General features: G+C 38.1%; 1 protein-coding gene across 1 annotated transcript in view; it reads left to right on the top strand.

The window, feature by feature from the left end:
* Window positions 1-10,194, top strand: part of METTL8 (methyltransferase 8, tRNA N3-cytidine) — a 42,055-nt gene extending 31,861 nt beyond the window's left edge. Inside the window, exons 5-9 of the mRNA XM_065880576.1 lie at window positions 3,134-3,197; window positions 4,395-4,534; window positions 8,986-9,092; window positions 9,238-9,303; window positions 10,046-10,194. Of these exons, the coding sequence (XP_065736648.1) occupies window positions 3,134-3,197; window positions 4,395-4,534; window positions 8,986-9,092; window positions 9,238-9,303; window positions 10,046-10,194 (526 nt within the window). The remainder of the gene's footprint in view (window positions 1-3,133; window positions 3,198-4,394; window positions 4,535-8,985; window positions 9,093-9,237; window positions 9,304-10,045) is intronic.
* The last annotated feature ends 2,086 nt before the right edge of the window (window positions 10,195-12,280 follow it).

Here is a 12,280-nt window from a genome sequence, read left to right as displayed (position 1 = left end):
CAAGGATCATTTAATTCTTAAACCCCTTGCCAAGAGAGTGCTTGGTGGTGTGGTGGTAGTGGTGATATTTACACCTGTTTGCTGGGAGAAGGGCCAAGGCAGTCAGCCGATTTTACTGAAAAGCTCTGGAAAGTCATTGGGTGATCACAAGACCAACTTGGGTTGCTGATGCAGTGGGAATTCAGTTTCAGAGGTCAAGCTGCCGTCTGGTAGGACACATGGCAAATGGCACATGCCTTCCTTTAGCTTACTAGACTGTTCTGTATCTTGTGAGTGTTTAGTAACTACTGCCCAAAGATAGACTGCATACCTTTCATAATAGCTAGATGTGCCAGTGTCCAGAGAAGCATTTTGAGCTATATTGAAGTATTTATAGAACCATGTTAATTTCTTAAGTTTTTAAGTTCCTGGAAGGCAGAGGCAGATCTTCCTTTAATGATGATAACAATGATGATAATGATGATGGTGATGATGATAGCAACAATAATAAGAATGACTAACAGTTATTAGGTGCTTACTCTGAGTCAGGCATCTTTCTAGAAACTCTACATATATGAGTCCATTCAATCCTTACAACCAACTTAGATGCCATATTAATCTCTGTTAGGAGTTCGGGATTGACATATACACACTACTACTATATTTAAAATAGATAACTAACAAGGACCTACTGTATAGCACAAGGAACTCTGCTCAATATTCTGTAATAACCTAAATGGGAAAAGAATTTGAAAAAGAATAGATACATGTATATCTGTAACTGAATCACCTTGCTGTACACCTGAAACTAACACAACATTGTTAATCAACTATACTCCAATATAAAAGAATTAATTAAAAAAAAATAAAGATGAAGAAAGCAATTACAGAGAGATTAGATGACTCTTCCATGGTCACCCAACTAAGTGGTAGAGCCAGGATTCAACCCTTGGCAGTCTTGTTTCAGAGCCCTTGCCCTTAGCCATCATACCACATAGTACTATATGTATCTGAGTGTTTTTTGAGACATCAAACATATGTGACCAGCCAACAATTACAAGTCACAAATATATGGATTTCATAGGAAACAATAAGGGTATATATGCTGCAATAAAGCACAATTTTTATATGGTATGGATGAGAAAATAAAAGCAGCACAAGTTTTAACTTTGATTCAGTACTGGTTAACTTTTCATAACCATATCCTATTCATGATACATTAATTTATTTGGACAGATCTTAATTTGAGTACAAACCCGTAGTGCCACAGAATGGCACTATATATGAATACTATACTATATATGAATATTATACATGAATGTAGTATTCATCAGTGAGTAGCATTTGAGAGTAATGCAAGCCTGGGTGAGATTTTGCTAAATGCATATTTGTGCTTATATTCCGTATTTATTTAGAAGTCCTGCTTGCTTGAAATGCCTCCTGAATCAAATTGGAAGTTCTAATTATGTGCTTCAAAGCCCATATATCCTGTCACACACTGGGCTCTCAGGATCAACTCTGCTTCTCATCCCTAGCATGTGACTCCCACTTCTAAACCCTTTCCCCTTCTTCCCACTTAGTAATGCCATCCCCCTCCTTCAAAATTCTTAAGACTTTCACCTGAGGGTGCCTGCCTTATGCACACTTCTATAGAAATTTTTGTATATGTCCCCAACTAGGCTATAAAATCCACAAGAGCCAGGACCATACCTATAATTACTGTTTAGGACATACTGATCTCTTTCTGTGATTCAGACACACTACTACGCAAGATGATGCAAGGATCCTTTGCTAATAGCATACAAGGTATGATTAGGAAGGGTACTGACCCACAAAATTCAAAGTACAGTTGACCCTTGAACAATGTGGGGGGTTAGTCCACGAATAATTTACAGTCGACCCTTCGTATTTGTGGTTCCTTCTGTATCCACAGATTCCATCAACCACGGACCATATAGCACTTAGTATTTACTATTGAAAAATATCCATGTGTAAGTGGACCTGCGAAGTTCAAACCTGTATTATTCAAGGGACAACTGTATGTGCCTGCCCATTAGTAACCATGGATCAGCCATTGTTACTGAATTTCAGGTAAAGACCAAATAGAACTTGTCTAAGTTCAGTGGAGGCCAATTAAAATTAGTCAGGATTTTCATATGGGTAAACATCCCCCCCAAAAAGAAACCCCCCTGAATTTGCTTACTTTATTTACGTATTGTAGGTAAAGCAACTGAGTCTCGGAGAAGTTAAGTCAAATTCAGTGTTAATAACTGGCAAATCCAGGATTTAAACACAGGTGTAATTGGCTCCCAAATCCCATACTCTTACTAGACAGTTTTATTAGACAGTTTCATTTACTACTTTGTATTCTAATGCTTGGTCCATGTATAAGGCTCAATAAAAATTTGAAAATCGGGCTTCCCTGGTGGCGCAGTGGGTGAGAGTCTGCCTGCCGATGCAGGGTACACGGATTCGTGCCCCGGTCCGGGAAGATCCCACATGCCGCGGAGCGACTGGGGCCGTGAGCCATGGCCGCTGAGCCTGCGCGTCCGGAGCCTGTGCTCCGCAACGGGAGAGGAAAGAAAAGTTTGACAATCACTTGAAACGATAAGAATATATTAGTGTTTTATTATTTTTAGAAGTTGTATTTACATGCTGTTAATATAAACATATTAATATTATATTTAACAGCACGTAAATGCAGCTGGGGGTTGAGGGTCCTTGGAGAGGATAGAACTTGGCTAAGCTAAGAGGAGTTACAGGCCACGCTGGCTGGAGGCAGACAAGAAAGAGTGCCTGTGAGGGGTAGGAGGAAGATTGAGCAATGCTGATGGATGGCTTTGGAGGTTTCCCATGGGAGAGTATGATGGGATATAGAGCAAGTAGGCGCACATAATGGAGGGCCTTAAAATCAGGGCAGGAATTTGAAAGTCACCCTGTAATTGATAAGTGTTTGAGATAATGTTGGTTCAGAAACATGAAGGCATCCACACACCACTGCAGAGAACAGTGTCTAAAAGGAAGAAACAACAAGCCAAGTGTCATCCAAAATTCTGTTAAAGAAATACTAACAAATTCAAACCTACACTTTCCTTACTTCTGTAGCTTCAGCATATCTGGGCTCTAGATTTAAATATTTCTTTCATTTTCATAGGAATGCTCCAGAGTTCTTTCTTTATTGTTGTGATTTTGCTTCTGGAGCTGTGGAGCTGGTAAAGGTATGCCTTATATTTTCTTTAAAGAGAGCTATATTAAAAATCTAATTTTTTGCTGTTGAAGTGATTTTTTTTAAATGTAACTGCATCAGATGTAATCTGTGACCATTTTTAACTGAGCTTTTACAATTTTGCAAATCATATCATCAACTGATGCCTAAGATGTTACCCTAAAACAATAGAAGTTGTTTGGGATTTAATATAGAGTTCAAGAGAGTGGTTCCTACAAGGTGGTATTTATATTTATGTCCCTAGAGCTTTACACACAGTTTGGCACATAGTAGGCACTCATTAAATTAAAAATTTTGAAAAAAAAAAAGGTCTGAAAAGGCATATATTACAAATCTAAAATGTCTCAACTGTAAAGAAAACAGTGGTGGGAACCGGGCCTTATTTGACCAATTCCCAAATGCTAGTAAGCATTATCATAGCAAAAAGAGGTAATTTTAGGAAATGGAAAAGGAATGGAAATTCTAACAAAAATGTATAGTAAACACATGGAACATAATTTCTGGTAATAAGAGTTAATAGTTTTTCATTGTAGACATTTTCTAAAATACTAAAAAGCCTAAAGGGGCAGATAAAATTTACCTATAATATGCTTTTTTAGAGTCCTAGAGTGAATCACTGTTAGTATTTTGGTATATATCCTTCTAGTGTTGTTTTTATAGGCAAATTGTGTGTGGATGTGGTTTTTTAAAATAGCGTCTTTATTGAGGTATAGTTCACATACCATAAATTTCACCATTTTAAAGAATACAATCCTGTGATTTTTAGTATATTTAGAGTTGTACAGCCATCACCATTACCTAATGTTGATTATGTACTATAGGATATTTACATATTAATGCCAAAGGAGGCATGGAATAAGCAGTGAGAGAGAGAACCGAGGACCATCTCAGTGCCTCTGAAGTAACACAGGGTGGGCTTCCAGCAACACTGCCTACTGACTCAGAAAGACTGCCCTACTCCACTTTTCAAGCTAAGGAGGAATTGCAAAAGAATATTTGTTATCAAGTCCAAGAGCTAGACTTAATTTTTAATGACAGCTTGAAATAACCTAACAGAATACCTAATCCAAAAATCAAATTTATAGAAGAAAGGCACTTGAGAGAAGTTAAATTGACCTTTTTAATTTGAGAAAAATACTAGAAGTCTACTAACAACTGTTTTTGTCTTTTCATTCCTTTATCATGACAGTCGCATGCATCATACAGAGCAGCCCAGTGCTGTGCCTTTGTTCATGACGTTTGTGACGATGGCCTACCCTACCCTTTTCCAGATGGGATCCTGGACGTCATTCTCCTCGTCTTTGTGCTCTCTTCCATTCATCCTGACAGGTAAATGAAGACGAAAAGGCAGAGCAAATGTGTACAGCCCTTTATCAGGAGTGGCTTTCAAAACTATCAAAGCAAAAATGACAATTCTTGAATTTATTATTTAATGAACTGCATTATGTATAATATGCAGCCTTTTAAATGTAGTTTTTCCTTTCTTCAGACTTTCAGAAAGAAACTGGTGACACTACTTCTTTAGTGAGCTTTCTGTCACTGTCAAAGCATCTTCTGGCAAGACACATGCCTATTAAAAGTGACAGAGCTTCAAGGAAATTACAAATTCAGAACAGCCTAATAGACTCCCGAGAGGGAAATTGTACATTGGTGATCAGAAACAAACATCTTTGATTTAGCATCTTGCTGAATGTTCATGAAGAGGTGGGCTGTAAATCTGTTTGGCTTCACACTGGTCTGTTGATGGGCTTTAAAATATTTGTTTTAAAGAAGCCCACTAGGGAATTAGGGGTTATCAAAATTTGCCAGATTAACCTCAGACCTTTATAATCTAAGATTGGCCTAGTGCCATCATTTAAATATTCATGACTTATATATTTTTGTTCACATAAGGTTTTGAAATAATAAATACAGCTTTTCTCTAAAGAGGAAGCACAAAGAGATATTACCAGCAATTAAAATGATCACTTTTCTTAAAATTTTGCCACCTTGTATGTATTAAGACACATGTGGTAAGTGTCAGGGGTTGTGCCTTCATAATGTTTCTTAAAATTGGGTTTTCGTGATCTTCTGGTAATAGATACAGACTTGGCATCAACCACTTTTTGTTTGGTGAGTGTGACTCTTTCCCAAAGAAATGGAGTATTGTGTCCTTCTTTCTTTGCTATTATAAGGTCATTAGGACCCTTTACAGTCCTTTCACTTCTCATTGAGAGATGTGCACTTTGATTACTTGTGGAAAAGCAAATTAGATTTCCAAATAACGAATGAAATATATAATTGCACCTGGTGAGATATATCAAGTTCCATGAAGTTACTTCCTCCCAGTTTCTATAACCTATTTCTTTCTGCTAATCTGTTTATACTGTTGGCATTATTCAGGTACTGGTAGAAGGATGTCACCTATGTATTTTGTTTCACAGTTAAAAGGATGAATAGTAAAAAAGATAGAGTAGGTGGATAGTGAATAAGATTTTCTATCTGACACCTATAACAGGAAATGTTTAAATTCAAAATGAGACCTCAAAAAGACTATTTCAATTAGTTTAGATAATGTATTTTTGTCATGAGTTGAATTGAATGTTAAAGAGAAGGGGAAGCAGATATCTTGGAAAGATTGTTTTTATAGTACATATATTCATTCTATTTATTTATTATAAAATAAGTTCAGATGTATCATGTCCATAGCTACTTTCTTACCTACGTGGAAATGATCTAAAAATGAGGTGAATGAGTAGAAGTTGGGTAATAGTAAGTGAAAAGTAAGGCAGTATCTTTAGGGTCATCTAGCACTGTGGTAGTAGATTCAACCCCAGGAAAATTCTAGAAAAATGGCTTATTGCCAGCTTGGAAGGTCAGCTAGACCTTGAGTCTTGGGGTCCCAGCTTAAATGGGAGTAAACCATAGAAGGCTACAAAAAAAATAGGTAGCTGTCCTTCTTGTTATTGAAATAAAAGTATAATATGTTTTCTAAAGATCTAAGCATAGAATAGTCAATAAACACTCTATTTTTTTAATTTCCTTTTTTCCTTCTCCTCTCCCTCCATCCAGCGATAGGTGAGGATAGCAGAGTTGGCCCAAGTCAGATGAAAAAAGAAAAGGGGCTTTCCCCCATTCTTGTCCATCTCACCTGCAGGCCACTCCCACCTGCATTTCTCAGGAACTGGCTCTGGAATTGCATTATGACCCAAGATGGGCTGATAAGAGAAGCAGCTCCCCACCTCTTGCCTTCACCTGCAATGCAGACTTTAAAGGATAGTTGGGAGGAGAGGATTTGCAGAAGGAGGCTACATTTTGAAGTATTTGGCTGTTTGTTTTTTTGTGTTTTCGTTTCATGCTTGTTTTGCTAATAATTGCAGAAAGAGATTTTTTTTCTCTGTACGTAAAACATTTATCCTGAAAGTGAACGTTTTAAGGTTTAGATATGGTTTTCTTTAATTGTCAAATTCTAAGGATATAAGCACAGTGTGAAAATAACCTGTAATAAAATAAACAAGGAAAAATACTTTTCTTTTTCTCTTTCATGTACTTAGGTTCCAGGTTTTTTAAAGAGCTTTTTTTCTAATCATGGCACCTTTTTCTGTCATTTATCTCTTGTTTTCATAGTTACTTTCATTTTCTTACTACTTATTTCTTTCATAACCTGACATACTGTTTCACCCCGTTATTCCACTTAACAGTGTTTTAAATTTTTATTTTTTTTTAATTTTTAAAAATTTTTGGCTGCATTGGGTCTTCATTGCTGCATGCCGGCTTTCTCTAGTTGCGGGGAACAGGGTCTACTCTTCGTCGCGGTGCGTGGGCTTCTCGTTGTGGTGGCGTTTCTTGTTTCGGAGCACAGGTTCTAACGCATGGGCTTCAGTAGTTGTGGCACACAGGCTCAGTAGTTTTGGCACATGGGCTTAGTTGCTTCGCGGCATGTGGGATCTTCCCGGACCAGGGCTCGAACCTGTGTCCCCTGTATTGGCAGGCAGATTCTTAACCACTGTGCCACCAGGGAAGTCCCTGAAGAGTGTTTTAATTGGAAGGAATTTACAGATCATCTGATCAAAACCCCTCATTTTTAAAATAAGTTATGCTCAGAAGCTTTAAGAAGCTTGGATAAAGCAGAGACAGCAAGGACTTAGTACACAGGCTGCCCATTTACCATTCTCTGCCCAGGGCAGACATTGATAATTGATTTTGTAGATTGTCATTCCCTGTGAGTCTTAAGAGTCCTTTGCAGTAGAGCTCCGTCGGCAGCCAATGTCAGTCACTTGGCTTGATATGAGATCTGAAATCTTTGTCATCTCTGTACCATAATCACATATAAGGCCTTGAACACTTAACCAAAAACATTAAATCAAAAGCAGTCACAGCTTCCCTGGTGGCACATTGGTTGAGAATCCGCCTGCCAATGCTGGTGACACGGGTTCGATCCCTGGTCTAGGAAGATCCCACATGCCTCGCAGCAACTAAGCCCGTGAGCCACAACTACTGAGCCTGCATGCCACAACTACTGAAGCCCACGTGCCTAGAGCCTGTGCTCCACAATGAGAAGCCACCGCAGTGAGAAGCCCGCACACTGCAACAAAGAGTGGCCCCTGCTTGCCACAACTAGAGAAAGCCTACATGCAGCAGCGAAGACCCAACACAGCCAAAAATAAATTAAAAAAAAAAAAAGAAAAGAAAACCAGTCACAAGGGGTCATGTTTGGGAACCAGATGGGTAGAATAAGCAGTAAAAGATAGAAAGTAATAAAAGCTTCCCAGTATTGAGCTGGGGCTTAGAGTGTGAATAGAATTTAAATAGGCAAAGAGTAAGGAGGAGAGAATTCTTTGAGGGGAAACCACATGAGCAAAGGCATGGACTGCTCAGAGCCAAGCATGTAACAGTTTGGCTAAAGATGCTTCAGATTAGGAAGTAGTGGGAAAGATGTTGGAAAGATTGAGGTCAGTTGTAGGTGATCTTAAGGGCTCAAATAAGAAACTAAGATTTTATCCTGTGGATTAAAATCATGAAAATTTGAGCAAAGGGATGATTTGACAAAACCATCATTTTAAGCATACTAATTCATCAATAATATGCAGGAAGGATTGGCAGGGATAATAATAACACCTGTTAAGAAGCAATTCTGTTTCCAGCCTGAGGATGTTGGAGTTTGTATACTAAGAGAGTACCAATGGGATACGAGAGAGAGAAACGATCAAATATGTAGTTTTTTAAAAAAGACAATTTGATGACCAAATGGTTGTGCTGAGGATAGTGGAAGAAGAGAAAAATAAAAGGAGTCAAAGATTTCTCTGAGGTGTTACACTTCGGTGAATTTAGTACCTTTGAACTAAATAAAGAAGTCAGGAGGAAAAGCAGCTAGTTTTGGAGGAAAGGTGATCCCTGTTTAGGTATGTCTGATTGGGACAGTTCTGGCATATTTTTTGTCTTGCAAGGAAAATGAAACGACTTCATTTTTTTCTGCCTTGGAACTACCTTAATTTGCTGTTAATATCAGGAATGTCTATGTGGTTTTGCAGTTCAGCATTGACATTACACATCAAGCTCTGTGAAGTTACCACTCTGGTCATTTGGGTGATTTCTTGATATTCTAGGCTTTTTGAATCTGATTATTTAGCAAGTTGGTGTCCTTTTTTCTTTCTATACAAAATATTTTTGGTTTTGTTCCCCTTATATTTGTGGCTTACATTTCTTTGGCCTCATTGAGCTGTGCTTATTTTATCATTAAGGAGGTTGAATGTGACGTATAAAACAAGACTTCCACAGAGTCTCTTGCTTTGTTTTCAAAGGATGCAAGGTGTTGTAAACCGACTGTCCAAGTTACTGAAACCTGGGGGAATGCTGTTATTTCGGGACTATGGAAGATACGATAAGACTCAGCTTCGTTTTAAAAGGGGTAATGGTATATTCAGTTTGGAGTTATTTTCTTGTGTTTTAAAGAATGCTGTGTTTACATTTCATGTCAATTTTGTTGTTGTTGGTGGTGGTGGTTTTCTTAAGGAATACTAAGTTTCTCTTGTCACACTTCTTTTTCTTTTTAGGGCATTGTTTATCTGAAAACTTTTATGTTCGAGGAGATGGTACCAGAGCATATTTCTTTACAAAAGGTATGTTTATCTATAAGAGGAAATAATTAGCTGTAAAAACTTTCCTTGGGTATTATTTGCAGGGAGAAACTTAAAAGCTCTAAAAATGAGGCTTCAAGAGTTGAATAAACATTAGATGTCTTTACACCTTAGTGATTATAACTGTTCTATGTAAAAGCTTGGAAGTGGCCTTTTTGCCTTTTAATTTTTTTCCAATTTAAAGAATCACTTGTTTCATCCTCATACCCTAACAAAGTTTCCATTTCAGAGGTACTGTTAGCCCAGATATGAAAAAATTGATGACGTGCCACAGCCAAAAGAGGGAATGTGATTTTAAGAGTCCATAGAAAATTACTTATCTCTTGTCAATTTCTCATTTTAAAAAAGCATTTAAAATGAATCCTTCATTCAAGGACTTTCCCCAAACTTATGTGAGTACTTTTACAATGTGCCATTTGGGGTCTCTGCAAACCAACAAAAACTCAGATCTGGGCACCTTTCAAAATATTGAAAGCTGCAACCGGTAGTGTTGTATATCTGTTAACACCTGCTGTGTTCAACTGTTTATACTTAGTATGTTTGTGTGAAATAAAAGAAAACCACTTGGTGTCATGGGTTTCCTTCACCAATTTGTACTAGAGAATGTTTCTTGGTATAAATGAAAATTCAGATGGTCATTCATTTCATTAATGTTCCATTGTTCCTGACTGCCCCTCCCCCCAAGTTACATATCATACATTTGACTGCCATTCTTGTCTCACAGGGGAAGTCCACGATATGTTCTGCAAGCCTGGGTTAAATGAGAAGCAAAATCTGGTCGATCGTCGCTTACAAGTTAATAGGAAAAAAAAAGTGAAAATGCACCGAATTTGGGTTCAAGGAAAATTCCAGAAACCATTACCCTTCACTTAAAAAAGCTCCAAATTGGTATTTTCACTCTTTTCTCATGGCTGAACTATGTATCATGTTAAGGTACAAACCAGAGGATTACACTATGCAAAGTCTTCTGTAAATCTTCCATTTTTGAAAAGACAGAAGAAGAGAATTTGTATATCCTGCTGTTTACCATGGGTGGGCTCTTTTGTGCATTTTAAGCACATGTAAGTGATTTGGAAGAGAGCACAGTATTCTGTGTTTTCAAAACTTAATATGCTAAAGCTTGTTTGGATTTATTACATCTTAACCATTTTGTTTGTTCTTTGAGTTTTATAAGCATTCAGTTAAATTACCGATATAAGTCAGATGATTCTGAGAAGTGGAAACCTGCCATTTTTTAGAAGTGAAAAAAACCCATCTACTTTATTTATACATTAGTTGAACACAGTTGAACTCTCCTCCACTGTTAACTGATAGCAGAGAGGCAGCTCACCTTGTTTCCAAGGAAAGTCACAAGACCAAGACAAAAGTCTATATTTTTTTGTTTTGTTGTTGTTCGTCCCAAAACTTTTTTTTTCTTTAATTCACAGACTAATGTCTGAAACAGAATTTTAGTTTCTCTTTCCTTTCCTAAAATTGGGGAAGTATGACCAATGCTAATATTATTTTCAGGCTATTCTTAGGTGTACAAGTTGGAAGCCTTCTTTAAGACAACTGTCATACCCAAGAAAATCGTAGCAATTAAAAATTTATTTACCACCTTGCCTCAAAAAAGACATAAATTGGCTTGCAAATTGTACTTGGTAAAAATGGAGTTTCTAAAACTGGTTTGTCATTCATTATACAACATATACTGAGTACTTACATTGTGCTGAATTATATGGAATAATACAATAAAGATCCAGCTCTGTTTTCTGAGAGCATAAATAGGCTCTAGCTGGCAAAGCAAACTGTGCATCCCAAGCCTCTAAATCATGATCTAAGATAATATGTGAGCAAGTACTCAAATACGGAGCTTATCAGCTAGCTGATATGCTTGATTGATTATGAGCCACAGAAATCTGGAAGACATGGACAATCTCTTGAAAGGACCACCATCAGAATGATCAGTTCCAACTATTTTTCCTTTTTGAACTCACTTAAAATTCAACTTCCTGGAAGCATATGATTGGTCCAATTTGGATCATGGATTCATCTTTTTTTTTTTTTGCGGTACGTGGGCCTCTCACTGTTGTGGCCTCTCCCGTTGCAGAGCACAGGCTCCGGATGCACAGGCTCAGCGGCCATGGCTCATGGGCCCAGCCGCTCCGTGGCATGTGGGATCTTCCCAGACCGGGACACGAACCCGTGTCCCCTGCATCGGCAGGCAGACTCTCAACCAGTGCGCCACCAGGGAAGCCCCATGGATTCATCTTTTGACAGACTGGGGCAGGACAGGTTATTTGATGGCACCACCAGACTATATGGAATGGAGGCAAGTTCCTCAAAGGAAAATCAAGACACTTATCAAAAAAGAGGGGAGGGCTGCTGCCCAGTCACAGACATCGTGTGGTGGTAGCAGTAGTAATAATGGTTCTGAAGAGAGAGAAAGATCAGCTGTGGGATGGAAGGGAAAGAATCAGGGTTCTGGGAGGAGGTAGGTCTCAGGCTAGTCCTAGAACATATGCTCTCAGAAGATGGTGAGAAGACAGGTATGTTTGGTGGGGATATGGATATTCATGATTCGGAATAGTGGAGAAAAGATGGGGAGGGCATCTATATACAGCCTTGAATAGAGGGTGCACTGGGTTCTGGTCTCTGGACTAGAGCCATCCAAGGTTGGTTTATTTCTGTTTTATCCTAGCCATGGTGTGTTATAAATATATTTAGAGAGATTGATTGAGGAGTCGTCAACAGAATGGAATGCAGTGAGGTCAGAGATCAGGGCAAGGAGAACCACGGAAGGTTTTTGCGTACATTTGCCTTGATAACAAATCCTCAGAAGTACAATATCAAGGTTTCTGTTTAAACATGCAGTAAATGTAAAAGTCAAAATTTGCCTGAGACTCTTAACTCAGTTGTTTTCCTAACTAAAGTGTATATTTAAAAGCCAAACTAGTAACGAAGTTATTACGTACAGCAA

This window comes from Phocoena phocoena, chromosome 7, assembly GCF_963924675.1.
Source record: "Phocoena phocoena chromosome 7, mPhoPho1.1, whole genome shotgun sequence".
NCBI classification, from domain to species: Eukaryota; Metazoa; Chordata; class Mammalia; order Artiodactyla; family Phocoenidae; genus Phocoena; species Phocoena phocoena.
Note: the sequence above shows the minus strand (reverse complement) of the source record. Positions and strands in the feature narration are given on the sequence as shown.